The 22,739-nt window shown below is 35.1% G+C and overlaps 1 protein-coding gene and 2 long non-coding RNA genes across 3 annotated transcripts in view; 1 reads left to right on the top strand and 2 right to left on the bottom strand.

The window, feature by feature from the left end:
* Positions 1 to 22,739, bottom strand: part of LOC134660854 (uncharacterized) — an 848,341-nt gene that overhangs the window by 263,596 nt on the left and 562,006 nt on the right. The window lies entirely within an intron of this gene.
* Positions 1 to 22,739, bottom strand: part of LOC134660852 (uncharacterized) — a 93,200-nt gene that overhangs the window by 4,590 nt on the left and 65,871 nt on the right. The gene's annotated exons all lie outside the window — the stretch shown is intronic.
* On the top strand, positions 986 to 5,116 carry LOC134661045 (proton-coupled amino acid transporter-like protein CG1139). Its single transcript, XM_063516944.1, has 6 exons — positions 986 to 1,176; positions 1,701 to 1,907; positions 2,101 to 2,376; positions 2,548 to 2,726; positions 2,815 to 2,984; positions 4,884 to 5,116. The coding sequence occupies exons 1-6, from the start codon at positions 1,039 to 1,041 to the stop codon at positions 5,114 to 5,116; spliced, it is 1,203 nt and encodes a 400-aa protein (XP_063373014.1). The 5' UTR covers positions 986 to 1,038.

The raw sequence follows: 22,739 nt of genomic DNA on the forward strand, positions 1-22,739 counted from the left end.
CGGCGTTGCGCCAGGCGGACAGCGAGCACGGCCCCACCAACTTAACAAATGGTCCACAATCCACATCATCCGCAATTTCACCCGTCCTTCGTTTCTGTTTCGTCCTCAATTTCCATCTATAAGTAAATAAATAATGCTGGACTGATTTACTTCATGGCCATGTGTTGGGCTAAGCCTTGGACGGACACAGACGGACATGGCTTAAAATAAGGTTCCCGAGTTGACTACGGATTAGTACGGATCCCTAAACACACAAACCAGCTAAAAAACTTCACCTACTAGTATAGGGAAAAACATAGCCGAACCTTATAAATCCTCTGTACTCGCTGACATTGACATCATTGACATCACTCAATAAATAATGAATCAATTGGCAAGATTTGTGTGCGATTATAAACCATAACAATTTATATAGATTTACAATATAAGCTAACAAAATTTAATAAATTAAGTTAAGGTTTTCCGAGGCAATAAGGCGAAAGAAACTAGCACCATGTTCATTTACGAATTTATGGGTGGTGTGCTGGATGCTATTACTGGAGACGATGGTGCAGACGACGGTAATGCATAGCACATGTTTACTTAAAAGGTTAAATAGGTGCCTATAGATGTTACAGTTTTGAACTATTTGGGGTGTTTACAGATCCCGAGCGCGGGTATGATCCCCACAAACATCGCAAAATAGAAAAACCTACCTCGTAAGTGTCTTATCAAAACAAAACGATTAAACTAGTTTAAACATAAATTTTCCCAGAATAATCGAAATTAAACTTTCGTGAGACATATTTTAAACTGTGCCCCTGTGTTGAAAATGTTTGTAACCTTTGAGGTGGCTTACTCATATTATTTATAAATGTATTGAAGTCCATCTTCTTTATTTAAATATACAGGTAGGTACCTAGTACTGTTTGATATTTAGACTTTCTTATGAGTATTATGTCATACGAAAAGTAAAGACTAACAAGAAAAAGCACTATCGATTCGGATCAGTGGTTTTAATTTTTAAAGTAGGTATCTATTTCCAGATATTCGGAAACCATGGTGCACATGTTGAAAGGCAGTATAGGTGCCGGCATCCTGGCGATGCCCGATGGCTTCAGACGCATGGGCCTTATTGCAGGCGTCATCGGTCTAATCTTAATTGGCGTATTTGCTACATATTGCATTCATATGCTCGTTTGTATTTACATATATCATTTCATTACTTTGTAACCGACTTCAATATTTCAAAAGAGGGAGGTTGTTAATTCGGTCGCATGTTTTTTTATGTTTGTTACTTCATATTTAACTACGTCATTTCAATTTTTTTTATTGAAAGTATATATACATAATGCTCCCATTTTTATCAAAACCCAGTGATGAATTGATTGTTGAATGATGGGATCCATGAGTAATCGAGAGAACTGCTCAAATAATATCTTAGACAAATCAAGCATTTACATTCAGAAGAGTGATAGGTATTTGATGACTGTTGCGTGTGCGTAGACTTGCACGTGCGGTAAAATGTTTGAGCCGCGCACACACACACTTCACGCAAGCGATGTGCCGAATCTCATAAGGATCTGTATAATACAACGCGCACGTGCACGTCTACGCACACGCATCCGGTATGCACAGGCCGTTATTCCTTTTGTTAGGGAAAATAAAACTCCTCCCTACTCTTTTCTCCAGTGTTTTTATTTTGTTACATGTTATTGTAGATCGCAGCGCAATACATTTTATGTAAACGGGCTAAGAAAGGTTACATGTCGTATTCGCGGTCTATAAGGACCGCGACAGAGTCGGGTCCGGTTTCTTGCCGATGGTTGTCCAGATTCTTGGGCAAGTTTGTCAATGCTGTCCTAATCGTGTGGCAACTTGGACTATGTTGCGTCTACAGCGTGTTTGTGGCGGAAAACGTGAAACAGGTTAACATTTTATATTAATTTCATTATTGGTTTGTTAAAGTCTATTTTTTTATTCGGTAGACTGAAATGACAGTTAATAGTAAGAACATGAAATGTCATTTCATACTATTAACTGTCATTTCAGTCTACCGAATAAAAAAATAGACTTTAGATAAATACTTATTAAAAAGTGACAGCATTTTAAAATTCACAGGTTTGCGATTACTATGGATTTGAATATTCAATTAGACTACATATATTAATGGGATTGATTCCACTTCTTATCCTAAACATGATGAAGAGTCTTAAAGTGCTATCTCCGATATCATTTATATCAAATATAATAACAATTTTCGGCCTCATTCTCGTGTTCTACTACTTGATGGAGGATGACCTGGAAGTCGACAAGGAAATGTTTCGACCAAAGAGTCTGCTCGATTTCCCCGTTTTTGTGGGTATGACGCTGTTTGCCCTCGAGGCGGTCGGAGTGGTGGGTCTATTCAACTTTTATGACTAGGTACCTACATACCTCAGTGCCTTGTTAAAATAAAATATTTGCTTGAGATATGATTTTAATAAGTTTTCATGAGGCAAGCCTAGTTCAATTAAACGTTTCAATTTATGTTTATTTTGGTTACATCGACTATTTCATTATTTTCAGATTTTAGCATTAGAATATAATATGGAAGAACCCAAGAAGTTTGTGGGATGTTTCGGCCTTTTTAATATTGGCATGGCAATAATACTAATTTTATATATTATAGTCGGAATATTTGGCTATATGAAATACGGTAATGAGATAGAAGCCTCTCTCACACTTAACTTACCACGACATGAAAAGTACGATTTTTATTAAATATGTTTTCTGGTTTTATGTACCTAAGTTACATTTATAAACATTTTAATTTTTAATGGTATACAATTACAGAAAAGCACAAGTGGCTAAATTAATGTTAGCATTAGCTATAGGACTATCACACCCGTTGCAAAACTTTGTAGCATATATTCTGATTTGGAATTCATGTAAGAAGAAATATCAAGGCCCAAAAGCCCGCCTGCTCGACTACTCTTTGCGTGTGATACTCGTCATAATACCTGGTAAGTAAATTAACAGATGTATGTATTAGTTTTGCTTTATCACTAGGCCTTATTGTGATTAGTTCAGTTGATCACCGAAAAGCGAATGGTACCTAAATCCGTAAAACTAATTTATACGAGCGGTTCGAACCCGCGACCTCCGGATTGAAAGTCGCACGCTCTTACCACTAGGTAACCAGCGCTTCTATTTATACAATATTGGCAGTATGTATTTCAATATTTGCTTTTGTACCAGCATATTCCAAGATGATTCTCCCATCGTTTCTCCTGAGTATTACCTAATACAGATTTTCCGCTAATCTTAAGTTTTAGTACATTTGGTACGCGGCCCGAAATATCTCTAATTTTTCAGTTTAGACTGCCTCTTTCTTTAACACTCATAATCGTTTCCCGTGTGAGCAATTCTCAAAAAGTTTGTACATTTCGATCACATCTTAGATTTCTATAAAAATTGGTATGCTGGTAAAGTACATGAAGCTGAACAACTTCCACCACATTTCCCAAAATGTCCCAGAAAGTTTCTAATTTATTTAAGCGTATGGCGTATTAATATTGTAGGCAACTAGTATAACTAATTATAAGTCGACATCCAGGCTACGCAGCCAATCGATCGCATCAGGTGTCAGATTGGTGTAGAGGTCCTCCGGGCTGCCCTGGAAACGTCTCTTTGGGCACCGTTCTACAATGTGCTGGGTAGTTTGATCTTCAACGCCGGGATCCCTTGTTTGTTACCAAATGTGTAAGGAAATCTGGTAACAAACAAGGGATGTTTCTTAGAAACTTTCTGGGACATTTTGGGATATGTGGTGGAAGTTGTTCAGCTTCATGTACTTTACCAATTTTTATAGAAATCTAAGATGTGATCGAAATGTACAAACTTTTTGAGAATTGCTCATGTACGTGATGATGGCTTTCCTTTTGCACATTTCAATTATATTTAAGCGTATCTGTGACGTTTAGGTACCTGTTAAACCAACAAAGTACAGTGAATTATCAAATATCAATGTTAGGCGTCAATTGTCAGCGTGGTGAAACTGGTGAAACACGTCTCTGGAGATCCGAGTGTCATCTTTTACACTAGATTAAGTAGATAATTATCGTTTATCGTTGACTGGGCAGATACTTCCAGGCGCATGTTTACCGATGATAGGAATGTTTAATGATAATCTCAGATAACTCGAGCACTCTTGCTCCGAGATTTCCTACCATCAATCATATTTTTATTTTTAAATGTTTATTTAATATTTATCCACGCTCATGGTTTTAATTATTTTACATTATCACAAGTTTGATTAGTTTTAACTATTGTACTTATAACGACAGTCGATACCTTCTATGAAGAGCACATTACTTGTGTGGGGGGGGGGGGGTCTCTGTATTACATTACATGCTTTTATTTAGTTTCACCTATCCCGTTGTCTGTCTGTAACAAATCTTGTAAGTTAAATTTGACCCACTTTCCGATTTCCAATGAAGCTGAAAAATTGCATACATAATGTACGAGTAAGTCGGGTGACATTGCAATATTATGGTACCATAGAGCTGATCTGATGTTGGGGACAGGAGGTGGCCATAAGAACTCTGAGATAAAACAACGTATCCTAATTGTGTTAAGGGATTTTAGGATTGTCTCGATGAGTATTATAGTTCGTTTTTTTTTTTTGCGTTAAAACTCTTCTGGCTGAACACACTGCACCAACTTAGCTACCTACCAAAAGTAGGCGTGACTTCGCACAACTTGCGGATTTACACCATTTCTCCCAAAACCCAATCAATTATATTTTTACAGGAATTAAGTAGTAGGACTGTTTAAACATTAGAAGAGGACGAGACATTCTCCTTACCCATCCTTTAAGGCAAATTAATTGAACTGGACTAAGTCGTTAAAATTGTGTGCAGTTGCAATGGCAGTAGCGGTTCCGGAGCTCGGGCCCGTCATCTCGCTGGTGGGCGCGCTGTGCCTGTCGCTGCTGGCCATCGTGTTCCCCGCCCTGATCGATCTCTGCCTCTGGTACCCAGACAATTATGGACTACTCAAGTACAAGCTTATTCGTGACATTGTAATCATGTTACTCGGGTTTTTTGGCTTGGTGTCCGGAGTGTATACTAGTATATTAGAAATCACTCATTAAATTATTATAATTTTAACCCTTTCATTTTATTAAACACAGGTGACCCATATTCTTTTGCTATCGGATGTTCACAATCGCCCGCTAAGACCAAATAAGGATAACATAACATATCAAAGCAGCTGCAGTCTTACTTACCGTACTTACCACGACTGCCTTAGCAGTGTCAAACTGACATATTCGTTAACGTCTGCGTAATTTACTTTCTATGTAAATTAAAGACATCTCGCTCCCAATAATAAGTGTATACGAACGAGATGCACAGAAAGTAGATTACGCACTAGGGAATGCAATCTCGATCTCGCAATTTCGAGATCTAGGGAGATCTCGCACTAATTTGCGATATTCAATCTCGTTGATAGGGAATCTCGATTTATGCAATCTTGGTCGAGATCTCGATTAAAATTTTCGAGATCTCGAACGAGATTGAAAGATTGATCACTGTGGATTACTTTGTTTTGAGTAATCTTTTTGACCTTAGATTCATGTTGTTCAGGCAGTGCTATTGTGTGTAGCCAGCTTTAGCCGACGAAAATAGCACTGTGACGCACTCTGTGAGAAAAGAACTCGAGGAAAACCGAAAGATAGATGGATTGATGAGATTGTCAGAGTGGCGGGAAAAGACTGGATAAAAAAAGCGAGAGATAGAGACACCTGGAAGAGTATGGAGGAGGCCTTTACTCGCAAAGAGGTCCTTAGAAAATATTTTACCTAACAAAAAAAAAAAAATGCATGTTATACATAGATATAAGTAGGTATATTCTTGATTTGTAATTATTATTTTTTAATCTTATTATTTTTATTTTTATTTTTAATTTTTTTTATTTTTAATTTTTAAATACAATACAGACAAAATGTGATCTATTTTTATAATACTTTGTTTTTTGTTCTATTAACTTTAAGACTGTGATATAAATATGATTATCTCAATATTTTAAATAATTTTATACAACAATTTTAAATTAATTTATTATTAAGCATTATTTTTTATTAAATTTTACAAAAAAAAAAAATCATTCATGACTTCCTAATTGTAATTGTAAAAACTATTTAATTATAATTTTTTGACAATTATTAATCAAATCTATTCTTTTTGTAAAAATTGATTAAGTAACTATTGTTGTATAAAAAAAAAAAAAAAAAAAAAAAAAAAAAAAAAAAAAAAAAAATATTCACATTAAGCATATTTGTAACTAAACTATTTCAGAAATAACGATTCTACTTACGATGAAATGTACTACTTTAAACTGTAAAATTATGTATATTATGTGTAACTAAATGTAAACTTTTAAGGAATAAAAAAGGCTATAATAATAATAATATAATAGATCGAGCGCAACGCCGGGCCGTGCTCGTTGACATCACCATCCCCCATGATGAGAATCTCGTGAAAGCCGAGAAGGACAAGTCCAGTAAGTACCTAGACTTGGCTCACGAGATAACCGCCATGTGGGATGTTGATTCGACGATCATTGTCCCGATAGTTGTTTCAGCGAACGGTCTAATAGCGAAGAGTCTCGACCAACATCTTGAGAGACTCTCGCTAGGTGGTTGGATCAAGGGCCAGATGCAGAAGGCGGTGATCTTGGACACGGCGCGGATAGTCCGCCGGTTCCTCTCTCTGCGGCCCTGACCACCGGTAGCTTGGGCCCTGCCCCGCTGCCGGCGGCATTCTAGGTTAGGTTTTTTATAATGTGTTTATATGTATTTTTTATTGTTTTGTAAGTGTTTTTATATTTTACTTTTATATTCATATTATAAATAACCTAACGTAAGAGGAAAGATAAATAAATGAATAATAATAATAATTTATTTTAATTAGTATTAATAAGAGTATTTTTTTTTGTTATGTGTTGATTAAATTTGTTGTTTTTATTTTCAATACGTAACATGTATAGTACCCTAACTAAGTAGTATTTTCAGAATTCTTAGAGATTTTTGACCAGATTAGGACATTTTTAATTACTTTGTGTAATCTCGATCTTGTCGAGATTAATCTCGATCTCGAAAGTCTGACGGTCGAGATCTCGAAATACCCTATCTCGATTTAGATTCTTCGTGCGAGATCTCGAATCGCCAATCTTGGTGCGAGATTGAATTCCCTATTACGCACACACTCGCGTATATATCAGTGTCAAACTGGGGGTAGTGGTGCTGTTTTGAATTGAGTTGGTATGTACTTACTTGTGGGTAATTAATACGTTCTCTGAAGAAGAAGTCAAGAAGTTTTTTGCTTATAGAGTGCTTGCTTGCTTCCACTATAGGTTCACAACTTCAAAGTGAAAGGACATCGACATATGACTTTGTCATATCATTTTGTATGGGAACAGTGAACGTGTTAAGAATCTACTGAACAAAATTATTTAAACGTATAACTTTAAAATGAAATTTACGACAAAGTAGTTATAGCTCCGTGAAGTGTCGCATGTTTGCGTCACATAAGTAAAACACTCGGAGAATAATTATTGAGACAACAAGGCATCAAATTCAATGAACCGTATGTGTAGTGTTTATTTTGATTATGCACAGATCAGTAATTTCATATTACCAGAGATTTGCGAATATTCAAGACGAAGAACTCCATTCAACACCGCGTTCATTGCGTGTCTTTTTGCAATTTTTCCATTTTAACCTTATACCTATAAATTCTATCACATACGGCTTTTATGACCACTAAACATAAAATCCTTTCCTGTCCGCTGTTATATGAACAAAACTACAATCAAAGCTACAAATATTTAAAGGCATCTAGATTTAACTTTTTTAATATTTTTCGACCGTGTCGGAAGCCCGTGTTGATCAAAGTTTTTCTACAATGATTATTTATGTTTAAAATCTACTTTTGTGATTTAATGCGGTCAGTCAAGTCAAATTTTACGTTTTGTAATTATTAGCTAACTAAAATTAAGCGTGGCAGTTTTTATACGCAAATAAATAAAATGTAAAAAAAAAATATGACGTTTTTCACGACGCGAAGTTGTATGGAGCTGACCAGTCATCTTCATTTAGGTACTCTCTCAGCCTTCTTTATTTAATAAATAGAAAAATAGTTTCATATAAGTATGATATTACTAAATACAAAAATAGTCCCAAACCAGTGACTGTGAGCTGTAGACGTCGCGATAAGCTAAAAAAATAAAAATAAAAATTACTTCGTTGTCATTAAGTCATTACCTTGTAGGGATTCTGTCAGAATATGTTAAATCTATTAATTAGTAAGTATAATGTAAAGTCAGCTGCAGAGAAAATGTACCACCCCTGCATCAGAGTTTACATGTATGTAAGGGTGGTACCTTTTCTCTGCAACTGACTGAACATTACAAGCTTAAAGGAGGACCTTCGCAGCGCTTTGTACGTCTTTTTACTAAGAAGAGAAGACTTTTTGCAATAACTCAAAAATGGCTGAACAGACAGATCATTTTCTCTATAGTTTTGATTGAAAGTATTTGTAAAGCTTTTTTCACAATTTTTTTCATATTTTTGGACCCATGTTCAAAAGATAGAGATAAACATGTTTTTTTATTTCGCATCTTTGGAAATAGCTATTGCTAAAAGTTTGTAATTAAGTAAAGTAATTAATTTCAAATTTATATTTAAAATGTAATTAAACATTTCATTTTGTAATTGTAATTGTTAATTGAACCGCAATTATTTTCTACATATACCTAATTGAAATTATTTCTTGCAATTAATTTTTTAATTGCAATTGTTAATTTGTACTTCAATTACTTTTTGCCCTACACTGGCACCAACCATCCCTTATTTCGAATTCGAATGCTTTAAATGGGCTAATCTACCTAGATAACGGGACTGAAAAGTTGGTATGTTTAAGCTTTTATTAGCTTTATATGCTAACCAAAACCAATTTTTATTGTACTTATGGTTTACTTTTGTTCTACATTTTAGGTTTTGAAAATATAAATAGGTAATACTAATAATATTCGTAGCTTATGCATTAGCTCCATCTACAACAATGGTCCTTATCATTGATCACGGGGCGTTGCACGTTGTATGAAGGTTGTCATTCTTCTATCTAATTACCCTTAGGTTCTGATGATAAAATCAAGAGATGAGTCAGACGAAAGTAAAGCCCGCTGTACTAGTCTACGGGCCATATTTTTACGTTAGTGGGAACAAAGCTTTATTGCGATTCCAGGTACCTTCTACCCTCCGTACTTTTAGCTGTTCTTTAGATCTGACCAGCGTTGCCAGCCAGGCAATATTGCCATGCTACTCTATGCACACGCACACAAAGGTTTGATACCTTGTTTGGTACCTTGATGTAGCTACCTCGATTTTTCTGTCTATGGTTTAAAAAGTCAAAACATAATCAAAGTCACACACAATTCTATTTTATTCGATTTTATATTCAAACGTTGCCCAAAATTTCGTTAAATTGTAGCGCTCAATTAGATACCAACAGTTATCAGCTCCACTAATAATTCAAGATGTTGGATGCACTGTAAGATAAAACTATAATACTTAATGCATAATCATTTAATAAAGTATTTTATTGTTTAACAAAATCGTTTCTAAAGAAAGATCATAATCAGAGTCTGTGCTGAAAAACAAGTCTTAGAATGTATTCGATCCCATACATTTCACGACTCTTCTCTTTCCACACAGACTACTACCTAATATTTTTAATTTTACAACTTATAAAAATTTGTTACAACTTATAAGTGCAATAAGTATAGAGTACTAGTAAGTAGTAAACTTTTTTGTCCTTAAGATACATCTGGTGACATCACGATTTGTATATTATCTAATATTATGTATATAGGTAGGTATGTGCCAAGACTGTCGTTTCTTTTTGTAAATGGGTTAAGAAGCAACTAAACACGATGTAAAATACACGATGCGTTGCAACATACTAACTTAATAATATACTTACTTAATGCTTGTATCATAATATTCTTCTGTATCAATATCTGGGTGACCTGAAAAAAATATTGTCATGATATATTTAAATTACAGGTCCAAATTCAGCGAAACAAACATTGCCGCTAAAAAATCGGCGGCACAGTGGTCTCGCATATCAGGAAGTACGTACCAGTATAATATACTAAAGCTAGGGATACACTAGGGGACATATGTCCCACGACACGTGTCCCCAGCGATTTTTTCGTTTGAAAGAGCTGTACCTACCTATAATATAACGTAGGTATGTACCTATTTGGTTCTGAGCAAAATTTACCGAATAAGACCTTAAATAGAATTTGGAGAAAAATATTTTTTGTATTTAAATATATTAAAAACAAAGTACTTATAAATATTGTAAAAATATGTAACGTCCAATATACGCCAATTTATTTTTATATAAATTTTATTTAAAATTATTTATTTTCAGGATTACATTCAAGAGAGTATGTTCGAAATACTGTGTCTGATACTTCACCTATGCGGTATAAGTAAGTCAATGCATATTTTACTTTGAAAAAATAAGTAAGCTAATAGAGATTCACCTACATGGCTACTCTTACTTGACAAAAACAAACTTATTTAATAATACCTTTTACAAACTTACGGTAAAATTAATCATTATTAAGTTTAAACTAAAAATCATTAGAGTATCGCTTAAATTTTATGTAGAAAATGTATTGTTGAAAAAACATTGCTTTATTTTTAAGGCGGCTGGCATTTATGTGGTAAAATCATTACAGTACATATGGTGCTACTTTCCCGCACTAGTGCGTAAATAAGCACTTTTCGTTGCTATGTTAAATATTTAAAGGGTACATACTCGTATGCTACTGTACAGTACATATGCTAACGTAAAACGTACGATACGCGTGCGAATAGGTAATTCGCAACTCGTGTCGATTTAAAACACTCCCTTCGGTCGTGTTTTAATTTATCGCCACTCGTTTCGGATTTCCTCTTTTCCGCACTTGTATCGTAAATAACTATTATAATTGCAGTATTTTCTTCTTGTTTACATCGGTGGCATTTGTTGACTTTCAACATCCGTTGTCAAAGAGTACTTACTCCTTGCTAGTAAAATAAATTGGTACGAGTACGACTGAAATGTCGAAGGACTACTATATATAATATTGTTAAGCTATAATTACCTAACCAATATATTTGCAGATTTAGTGACTCAAGTTTGCCGATGAATGGACCCGACTATTGGGCTACAGGTTACGTACTTATAGTATTAAATTTACGTGTAAAACTTTCCTTATTTCAAATTTAATTCTAATCGCAATAGTTTGATAGGTATTTTTAATTTAATACTGAATACCCGAAGCGAGACTTATACTTTAATAAATGCTAGGAAAACCAAGAAAGATAATTATTAATACTGTTATATTTTGTGCAGGTTCTACTTCAAAAGATTACTTTCGCAAATACAAGTCACACAAGTTGTGTACTTCTTTAGTTCGGTAAGTACTCTAAAATGTGTCCCATAGGTACGAAGGCACACATACACAACAGAAACAATTGGTGCATCTTGGTACACATACCTACTAAGATTTACATTTTTCAATAAAAACCGGTTTCGATTTAATGAAATGACCATCTGTTTGAACTTAGTTTCAACCCATCAAACGCAATGAAATTTAATTAATTAGCAATAGATTGTAACATAAATAGTTAAATTTACTCTTATACCTACATCATTTAGAATGAATACTTTTTGCTAGGGATGAAGCCTCGCGTTATGAAGAGGTTAAAGATCTGATACAAATTGATACAAGAAACACACAATCTGTGGGTTTCGGAAACTGCCCTCCGGCTGCCCCGGTCACGGTACTGAAGCGGAATGTGAAGGTTTGTCGACACTGCACTGATGTAGTTATAACACATAAGGCCACTACGGATATAAGTGCGGCAATGGGATACTCGTAATTGTGACTGGCCTTTACATTGGGGCCTGTTTACACATTGAGTGTAGTGGCAAATCCATGAAGTCGCAATAAACACTAATCAATGTGTAAACATGCCCAACGTGAGGGCCAGCCAAAATTACCCGTATTGACCTTATCTATTAATATTTATTTTGTATGATTACAGCTGCGCTGTGCATTTGAATATTTTCAAAATTGTATTACTTATAAATTAATGTGTTATCCATGTTATCTGGGTCCAAAACTGATGTTATCAGGGTGTTATACCTGCCCTAGAATTCTTTTGTTAAGCAAATAAAGTGGTTATCTCATATTTCAGCTAAATGTTATATGTAATTTATAATAAGTGTTATAGCTGCAAATTCACTTTAGAGGTTACTTTACAGGGTGTTTGGACCAAATTCAAAGTAACCGCTGCAGCAGAGGACCAGGTGTCGTTCACACAATTAGGACAGCCTTCCCAAGTACCTTCAGTAAAGTTATAATATTTTGAAACTTATTGATTTGAGATGAATTCTAAATGTAGTATCTGTGTACAGTATAGTACCTATAGTATATCTCGACATTCGAAACCCTAGTTTAAGAGACTTGTTTCATTCCTTTTTTGATATATGTTTATATATTTCGGGGATCTGTGAAACGGCTCTAATTCAATGAAATCGGCTAAATGGGGATGGGTTTTGGGGGGCGAAAAATCGATCTAATTAGGTCTTATCTCTAGGAAAACGCGCATTTTTAGTTTTTATGTTTTCCGAGCAAAGCTGGAAAGGAAACTGTTTGGACGGTATAACCAATAATTGTCATGACCAGACAACGAAATAGATTGACATACTTACTTACTTACGAAAATAAGGTCCCCAACAACTATAAGTATCGCTACACAAAAAAAAACACATTCAGTTGAAATCTACTGCTTCGGAAAGCATATTTATTATATAAGTAGGTACCTAGTATTAAAATATTACTAATAACGATAATGAGACTCTTTTTTGTGAAGTCGGTCTTTTTTTCTAGATTATTGACTTTTACACTGCTGAATGCTATAGTTCGTTTTTTTTGCATTAGAAAAAAGGTAAACAATCTTGATGTGTCTTTTAATTGAAAAACATGTTTTAAAAATAAGTCACGGCAAATATGCAACAATTATGAATCTAATACGATCATTTAAATATCCTTCTGCTTTCATAAGTACCTATAAGTTACTGATTTTTAAAAAGCGTTTTTCAATTAAAAGACATGTCAAGATCGCTTATCTTCTTTCTAATGCTAAAAAAAACGAACTATAGATGAAAATATTTATTATCGTGCAGAATTATATAATGTAATTAGTGCGAAGTAATCACATTCCATTTTCATGGCAGATGTAAGGCGAACGCATTTGTATAATTTATAATTGTAGGTATAATGGTGTTTATACTTGCGGGTGCTATATTAGTCTAGACGAACTTATTACTTACCTATGTTATTTAAGCTCAGTGGTCGGGCAAATTATTCGTTATTATTTTAATTTCATAAAACTTATCATATCATATTTGTTATTAATAATTATAGGTACTGAAGTCTTTTTTTTACTCGGGAGACTAAAATGACATTTCATAATATGAACATAAAATAACATTTCATAATATGAAATGTCATTTTAGTCTACCGAATAAAAAAATAGATTTTAAGTTTGTCCTTGGATCTACATAGGTACCGTAGAGTTTCCTATCTTCACCTGGGTTTTGACACTTTTCCTAAAAAATCTCTCAAATTTGAAAGCATTTTAATCCGTTAAGGCGAAAAAACATTTTTTAGTGTTCCTAACTATCAGTATTCACAATTGAAACTTTGAATTTCATTGGTTAAGTTGGTAAAAAATGGCGTCAAAGGCAATAGGCGATGTTTGGGTATTTTTCCCAATCTTCGCCTACGGCATGCTTTACCGCTAATAATACACTTTTCTGTGACTAACACATGTTAAGTCGTATCTATTTGGAATGTGCTACTATACTATGAACCTTAATTACACCAGACTAGCCATATTTTAAAAAAACGGTGTAGTAGGCGAAGTTTGGTAACAGTCTGAAGTTGGTTTCATACATTTTCTATAACGAAGCTAGGGCTGCCAAAAATTAACCAACATGCCAAATAAAGGGGAGTAATGGTTTATAAGTAAAAAAATTATAATTTTTAACAAAAATATTTAATATTTAAACCTGGCTCGCTGAGCAACTTCTGTTGCTGACTGTACAAAAATATTTAAATTTGGAAACAAGTAATGCCATCCACCACCAATAGGGTATTTGACTACTAGTCAAATCAGTTTCTTTTTTCGAACTGTCAAAACGATTTTGCTACTATGGGGTTTATTATGTAACATTAGCATGTGACGTCACAATCAAGTTACCTATTTTTTATAGTTTTATACCGGTTTTAAAATATAAATTGTGTCTAAAAAATAACTGCTGTCTACGTTTCTCTATTAACCTTATGATGCTTTATTTCATGCATGGTGTAAAATAATTTATTTGAAATACTTACAGTCAAATACCCTATTAATGTGGTAAAACAAATTTGACAACCCTAGGGGTAGGCGAAATTTGGCAACAAGATGGACGCAAAGTACCTTCACCAATGTTTTATCCAATTGTGACTTCTAAACGTAAGCTAGCCATTAAATAATAGTTTCATATGAAAAAGAAATAGTTATAGTATATAATCATGTAAAGAGTTTAACATTACCTGGTCTGTATCACTGTTAAAAACCGAAGTTCAAACACTGGCTTAAAAAAACGTGTGGTCGGCGTCGCGAAAAAACCTCACTGAACGTAAACTGTGTGAAGTTAGCCGCAGATTGTTCGAAGAATGTTGACACCCGTAAAAAATACTTTGTATTTAGTAGTTTTATGTAAGGCTTACATTAGAAACATTTTGTTAATGGCAACTTTTGTCAAAGTAGGCGAAAATAGGGAGCCCAGGCAAAGATACGAAACTCTACGGTACTACAACTAAATATCGTTAGAAGATCTTAATAATGTGAGTCAGAAACACACTATAGGTAGTTATTTCGATACAAGTGCGAAAAAGAGGAAATTCGAAACGAGTGGCTATAAATTAAAACACGACCGAAGGGAGTGTTTTAAATCGACACGAGTTGCGAATTGCCTATTCGCACGTGTATCGAACAACGTTTTACAGTACATATGGCACCTTAACGTTTCGACATACGCACGAAAAGTGCTATTTTACACACTAGTGCGGAAAAGTAGCCCCATATGTACTGTAATAGTAGGTACATTACAATAAAAGTGCGAAAAGTAGGAAATTCGCAACGTATTGTGCTAATTGCCGCACTAGAGTGGTAAAGTAGCACCATATGTAATTAATTATGTATTGTAAATTTGATATACTTATTTATAATATATTGGCACCTCATTACAAGTAGAGTAGGTAGTTGGTATAGTAGGTCCCGGGGCGCGGAAGTTGTTATTAGCGATGTTCAGCCGTGTGGGTGTTGCAGGAGGCGAGCGGCGCCGCCGGGGCTCCCCGCTGGTCCCGCCGCTTCGTGCAACGACTCCTACAGGAACTAATTGCTTCCTTGCCATTGCTCCCTTCAGACGCTAATAACGTAAAGTAAGGTTTTACTCACAGAACATATTAAAGAGGTTAGAATGGCTATCGCGCGCAGTTAGTATCGGAACCGGTGTCGCCGCTCGTTCCTCTCCATATTTACTAACACTCGCGCAACGGTAATAAAAACTTGTGTGCGTGGTGAATGGATACGCCTCCTTTAGACAGATTTGATGTCTGGCTTCTTAAGAGGCCGGTATTGATTTTAGGCGCAAAAATGTAAAATTGATAGATTTAGTCGATGAAATTGTACACCTTCTGTTACGTAATAGAAATAACAAGTACTGGTATCTATTAGCACGTCTTCTTATCTTGAATTTGTACAGATAATTTTTTTGAAAACTGACTCACTAAATTAGTAATGATTTTTTTTCTGATGGACGTTTAGGTAAACGCGCGTAAAGTACTGATTTAGTCGATCTTATTTGTAAATTCCGTAAAGTTTAGACTGCTAAAAATGGTAATTATGTATTACACATATCCTATACTCCAACTTGCATAGACTACATTTTTGTTATATGATATTGAACAAGAGTAAATGAAAGTTAGACGAAATCAATTTTCACCAGAAATTACTTCATAACAAGTGAACATTATTCGTGAAAATCGACTTAATTTCAACGTAATTTTGATACTTAAACAATCTACAACATTTCCTGAAACTGTTCTTATACATATTTTTTTATAATTTATAACTATAATTTTTTGATGAATTTTTAAAAACTGCCCCTTCTCGTCATATATTGCCGGTGACGCACGCTCGCTCGGGACCTTATTATTAAAAGGCAAGATGAGAAGACGTGTCAATAGAAACCAATACTTGTTATTTAGATATTAAGTAACAAAAGGAGTACAATTTCAACGACTAAATCTATCAATTTTACATTTTGGCTCTAAAATCGTTAACGGAGCCTTAATCTGAAGGTTATTGTGGCGCAAAAGGCATGTTTACGTTTTTCGGTTAGCGCGGGCGAGTAGCATGTGAGCGTTTGCTCATAACCGGCGGCGACACGTACCCTGCTCGCATCGCCATTCTACTTGTTCTGTGGTTTTACTTCTCGTTATGGTGCTCATCTAAATAGCAAACTGTATAATTTAGACACGATGAAACACGCGCGCAGTCGCTTAGAAAATTATAGTCTAACAACACAGAGATATACATATATACACTAGATAACGCAAATTATTTTTACAAGCTTTTTATTAACTTGCAATGTACCTATGTACATACATAGGTACATACCTTGCAAGGTAAATTTGACTTTCCGACTTCCAATGAAGCTGAAAATTTGCATACGAGTACAATATTATGGTACCATCGAACTGATCTGATGATGGAGACGAGAGGTAGCCATAGGAACTCTGTGATAAAACAACGAAACCTAATTGTATTTGGGGTTTTTAGAATCATCTCAATTAGGGATTGCAAATATTCGAAACTTACAGGTATTCGAATATTCGACTTTTTCTGACGACATATTCGAATATTCGAATAATTATTCGAATATTATAAAAAATAAGAAAAGGAACGAGAAATCGGTTTATTATCGTTTTATTCAAAAGCTTTTTTCACATATTGCTAAAACTAATGATATTTTGCAGAAATCCACTTAATTGACTAGATTTTATCATCCTACTACTTATGAGATGCCCACATTTATAAAAACAAGTAAAACGCCAAAATTCAATATTTCTAGATAAAACTTTTATTATAAATGCATCGGTGCGTAAAATAATATAACTTTAACCATCCAAACACGTAGGTATGCAAGGCATTTTTTAGTAGGTAATTATTTTACGATTTAAATTAACTTGTAGTCGCTCAGAGGCCTGTAAAACGGCCTTTAATACCATTGTATTTTGAATCTTTATTGACTTTATTTGTTTTGGCAAGTTTTTATTTCGAATGGTCGGCTAATTATATAATACATATTGGAATATTTAACCCCTGGAGCGCCCCATAATTACCGTAGTATGGAACTCCTATACTAGTTACTAGCACACGTGTCTTGTTAGGGCGCTCCACGGGTTAAGGGTAAAAGTTAGTTGACTACTGGGTGGATTATTCGTCAGCTAAAGGTGCATGGTTAGACTACCTAGTTGGGCAGGTTTGGTTCGATTAAATTTGTTTTCTTTCAAATTGAGTTAGTATTCACTGTATTCACGAAGTCTATCGAGAGGAATACAGTAAAAATATTATTTCCTTCGTATTTGGGTACCTACCGTTCCTCATTCACTGTAAATACCCGGAAAACACACAGAAACTGTAACTGCAGCGGATGAAATAGATTTTTTTATAGTAATAAAAAATATTCGAATATTCGAAACCTGAGCGGCCGAATATTCGAATATCAAAACAGGTCGAATATTCGACAAATTCGAATATTCGAATATTCGAATTGCAAGCCCTAATCTCAATGAATATAATTTCCCATGGAAAGAAAAGTACCTACTTACGGTCAGCGATAAAAGCTTCTAACAAAAATGTAATTTTTGTCAAAAACTTTCTAGATATCATATAAGTAATTAAAAAAAATTAAACCGAAGCACGAATATACAAAATATACCAACATTATTTTTAGGAAACCAAAGACTGACAGACCTGTGCAAAAGAACAGACATACATCTGGCAACCGTTCGCAAAGTTCACCGGGATCACGACGCAGCCTCTCCGTGCAAACACTCGCGTAAGTAAGCAGGGCCCGATTCTGATTTTGAACTAGATAATGACTAGATACCTATTAGACATCACCAAGATATGTCAGTGTCAAAAAAGTGTCAAAAGTGACGTTTTTGTTTGAAGAAACGTCACTTTTTAACACTGGTTTAACACTGACATATCCAATCCATATCGTTTCGATATCTAATACCTAAGGAGGATGTGCGTAGGGACCATTGACTCATACTCATAACCACTCACATGATTCCGACAACTAGAGTTTCAACATTGCGCACCTCTAAAATGATCCTTGCAACTCGAGTTGCAAAACGGAGTGTATGCGGTTTTTTATTTATTATCTGTGAAGGGCTGCACAGATACGGCATAAACAATTTTTAAAACACAGACTACCAACGTGACAATATTTAAAAAATGTTTCAACCATATAGACATAACCACAGTATTTTTTATCTATTTTACTTTGCAAGTTGTTCAGGAAGTGCGATGTGTAAAAAGTTGCTGCGTGTTTTAAAATGCCTCAAGCATTCAAATTTACATATTTCTATATGGTTGGGAACATAGAGGTGGTCGAGCAATACTTCTATCTTGGATATATTATATCTTTTGTATGTCATCATATTGTCTGTTACCTATAATGTTTTGTATCTTATTTTTAAACATAAACAAATATATTAAATTATAAACGCCTGTAGTATTTTAAAAGTTTAACTGTCTTATGCATTGTCTTTAAAAAGTATCTTACTTATAACCTACTTGGTTCGTATGAATTAGTGACATAGGTAACATAATTAAAAAAGAAAGATTTTTCACCATCCGTAACTCCCGTGGGAACAGTATAGGCCTTTTCCCTTCAGTACACCAGCATGAAATAAGATATTTATCGAGCAAGTGTGATGAAAAATACGTACGTGTATCTCACGCTATATACGAGTGTGAGGTTCACGTGGCTGTGACTCTACTAGCAGGTATGTCTTAAAGTATACCCCGAGGCATGCAAGCGGCAGCTTTCATTCTTAAGCATCGCTTCTAACTAGGCATATGGCGGCTCTCAGTCCGGATAAGAGGCGGACTCGTTGAGTGCTTTCAAAGAATTGTGAGCTGGTTGCATCTTTAGAGCGAGCTTTTGTTAATGCTAACCGACCCATTTATAAAATGCATAGACATTCCTTATATAATTTAGCTTTTGAGTTAAATAAAGGAGGGTAAATATACAGTTACGAATAGTTACATACTTCCGTTTGCGCTACAACCCTTTGTGGGTCTTGGCCTCCTCCACAATCTTCCTCCAGTTAAAATATTTGATAAGAATTATGGAAATTATCTTTAAAAATTAAAACACTCAGAATTTAACAGGTAAAAATATAAAATTAGACTATATTTTTACTTTTTTTAAGTATAGTAGTTTTCGTATCTCATTTAACGTTTAAATCTGTTATAGATCTACGGAGTTTCAAAACAAGTCTTCATGGTGTGAAACTAGACCCACTAAACACGAAAGTAATAATAGTAAGTCTCGAGAATCAAGTATTTTCTAAATCAAATATAATTTTATACATAACCTAACTATATTAGGTACAATGCAATGATTAAAATTTAATTTATACGGAGTGTGATTTCGATTTTCACAACAATTATCATTATCTCTAAAACAACTCTGATTTCAGACTATTTTGTAATGTTTAGGTATATGACATTTTAGTCTCTAAATGCGGTCAAGAATACACCTTTAAAATCTGTCGGGTTATTCGAGCCCACGGTGTATAGTTTTGTCACAAACATAAACTATTTTCTACTAAAAAATAGTATCTTTTAGTATTTGTACTGTTATATACATTTCTAAACGAATTTGTTTAAAAATGTGTTTTTGGGCAAAGGGGAGATAAAGTTAGCTAGTTTGACGGTACCACATAAGTAGGGTGTCTAGCTGGGGAGATAGAGGTTATGAACAATAAAATGTACTGGTATGTGTGTGTAATGTAATGATGTGTATCTGGTTAATGGAGTGGTATATATTGTATGTAGGAGGCAAGGGCGGCGTGGAAGTAGGCTGGGCGGGCGGCGCGCGAGCTCTGCGCGACGCGCACGTGCGGCTCGTGCTGCGACAGCTGCGACACGTCGAGCGGCTCAACCGCGCGCTCGACCGCCGCGCCTGATAACGTGATAACACTCATTTGAAGAGGTATTTGCAATCCGGAGGTCGCAGGTTCAAACCCCGGCTCGTACCGATGAGTTTTTCGGAACTTATGTACCTACGAATTTCATGAGATTAGAGTAGAACATCGTAAGAAAACCGAACTACTTAATCCAAATAAGGCCTAGTTTACCCTCTGGATTGGAACGTCAGATGGTTTATGCTTTCGTAAAAGCTAGTTAGCCAATTCTTGGGATTAGTTGTCATGCGAACCCCTAGGCTCCCATGAGCCGTGGCAAAATGCCGGGACAATGCGAGGAAGATGGTGATGAGATGAAATTTAATATGATCTTCATCTTTGATTTAGTTGAAAATACGTCTTACCTTCGTCTTACCTTGACCTTGAACCTAAACTAGGAACAAAAATGAGAAAGAAATTGGCCTTTGTATGTCGCGTGCAAAAGTAACTAACTAAACAAAACCGGTCAAGTGGGAGTCGGACTCGCGTTCCACGGATTCCGTACATTACCCAATTTGTGGAACGTGAATGAAATGTCTTTAAAAGACCCGTAGGGTTCGGATCAAACTAGGTAATTAAGTCCGACGCACGCTTGGCTGCACATTTCTAATTCTAGTCAGACGCACGAGTGATCCTATAAGGGTTCCGTTTTTCCTTTTGAGGTACGCAACCCTAATAAATTATTTGTTTTTGACTTTGCTCTTTCGAAAAAGTTTATTAAACATATAAAACTTGAGGACCTACATAAACACTAAGTTAAGCGTAGAAGATTAATGTTATGCTTGATGTAAAGTTTGAATGCCAAGTAGGTACTAGCCCTGAATACATTACAAAAAAAAATATCGTGTTTTTGTGGGACAGGGCAAGGGGCTGCTTTGAGGTTCCAACGTTCTGCGTCGGCCGGCATCACCGCGCCATGCGTCGATCGCGCAACGACGGTGGCAGCCCTATCGACCAGCATATCCTTGCCCGGCAACACAAATCAGCTGAAGAGAGACTTCCAAACCACACCAAGCCACGCTTACTCTCTCCACATACCTATATTTTCAATATTTTTGATGTATGGCCTTGATGTCTAGTACAGTCGCCATCAGATGCTTATAACGGAGCGGCCGAGGTGCTCAACAATATCTGAACACGCACTCTGACACCTTGACAATAGAGGCGTGTTCAGATATTTGTGAGCGCCTTGACCGCTCCGATATATCTGATGGCGACAGTACATACATTTAATTATGTGTTTGTAGCGTTTACTAAAATGTTTATTCTTGTTTATAAATTATACTTTATACAATAACATTTGTCATTTATTTCAGCTATATGTATATCATAATGTATTGTATGTTGTACATTAAGTAACCATCATTTTCAATGTGGTTAGCGTTTTTTTTTCAAATTTGGGATTTTTTATGTTATTTCTACTCAGAATCACGAGCTCTTTCTATCCTAATAAGAGAAAAAAAGTGTCCCAAAATTTCCATACATTTTTCGATCTTTCCATTCCGCGACCGCCATACAAAGTCTATGAAGAATGGTGACGTAATGGAAATAAAAACCTTAGGACACTTTTTTTCTCCTATTAGGATAGAACTGGATAGAAAGAGCTCGTGATTCTGAGTAGAAATAACATAAAAAATTCCAAATTTAAAAAAAAAGTGTAGGGGACAACAAAAAAAAAAACGCCCGGTTGCATGAGGTGCGTAAATGTACTTTTATAAAATTGTTTGGAAATATCCTGCTCAGTTGAGCATCGGGAGATATTTCCAACTTAACTGTACATACAGTCAGCGGAATAAAATGCAGGTATAACGACATCGAAAAATTAGATATGTATGTATTTACCTATGTACTTACTATAAGTAGGTTCTTACGGGTAATGTTGGAAGCAGATTCTAATCCTTTCCTCATAACAGGTTAATAGTCTCTCATTCCCTTCGCATTTATTTTTTACTTTTTACTTGGGTTATTGTCAGTTATATACCTAGTGTCGGCATAATTCAAAGCCAAAAATTAAGCTATGACATGACCATAACACAATTATAATATGATTTTTCTGTTACGTATGTATACGTTGCATCTATTTTGCAGTTTTATCCAAATTGCCGAACACATCTTAGGGTCCCGTACTTATTTAGTTCGCCCAAAGAGATAAAATGTACAACAGTGTAGAAAGCAAAATTAAATATTTGAACTAGTCCCAAAACGAAGCAATCTTCAATTAGAAAACCACCACGCAACTACTTCATCAACCACCTGAGATAAGATAAGTCATGTGGTAAACCTATCAGTGTTATCACAAATTGATTTCAGTAAGAAAACAGCACTGAACAGAA

This window comes from Cydia amplana, chromosome Z, assembly GCF_948474715.1.
Source record: "Cydia amplana chromosome Z, ilCydAmpl1.1, whole genome shotgun sequence".
NCBI classification, from domain to species: Eukaryota; Metazoa; Arthropoda; class Insecta; order Lepidoptera; family Tortricidae; genus Cydia; species Cydia amplana.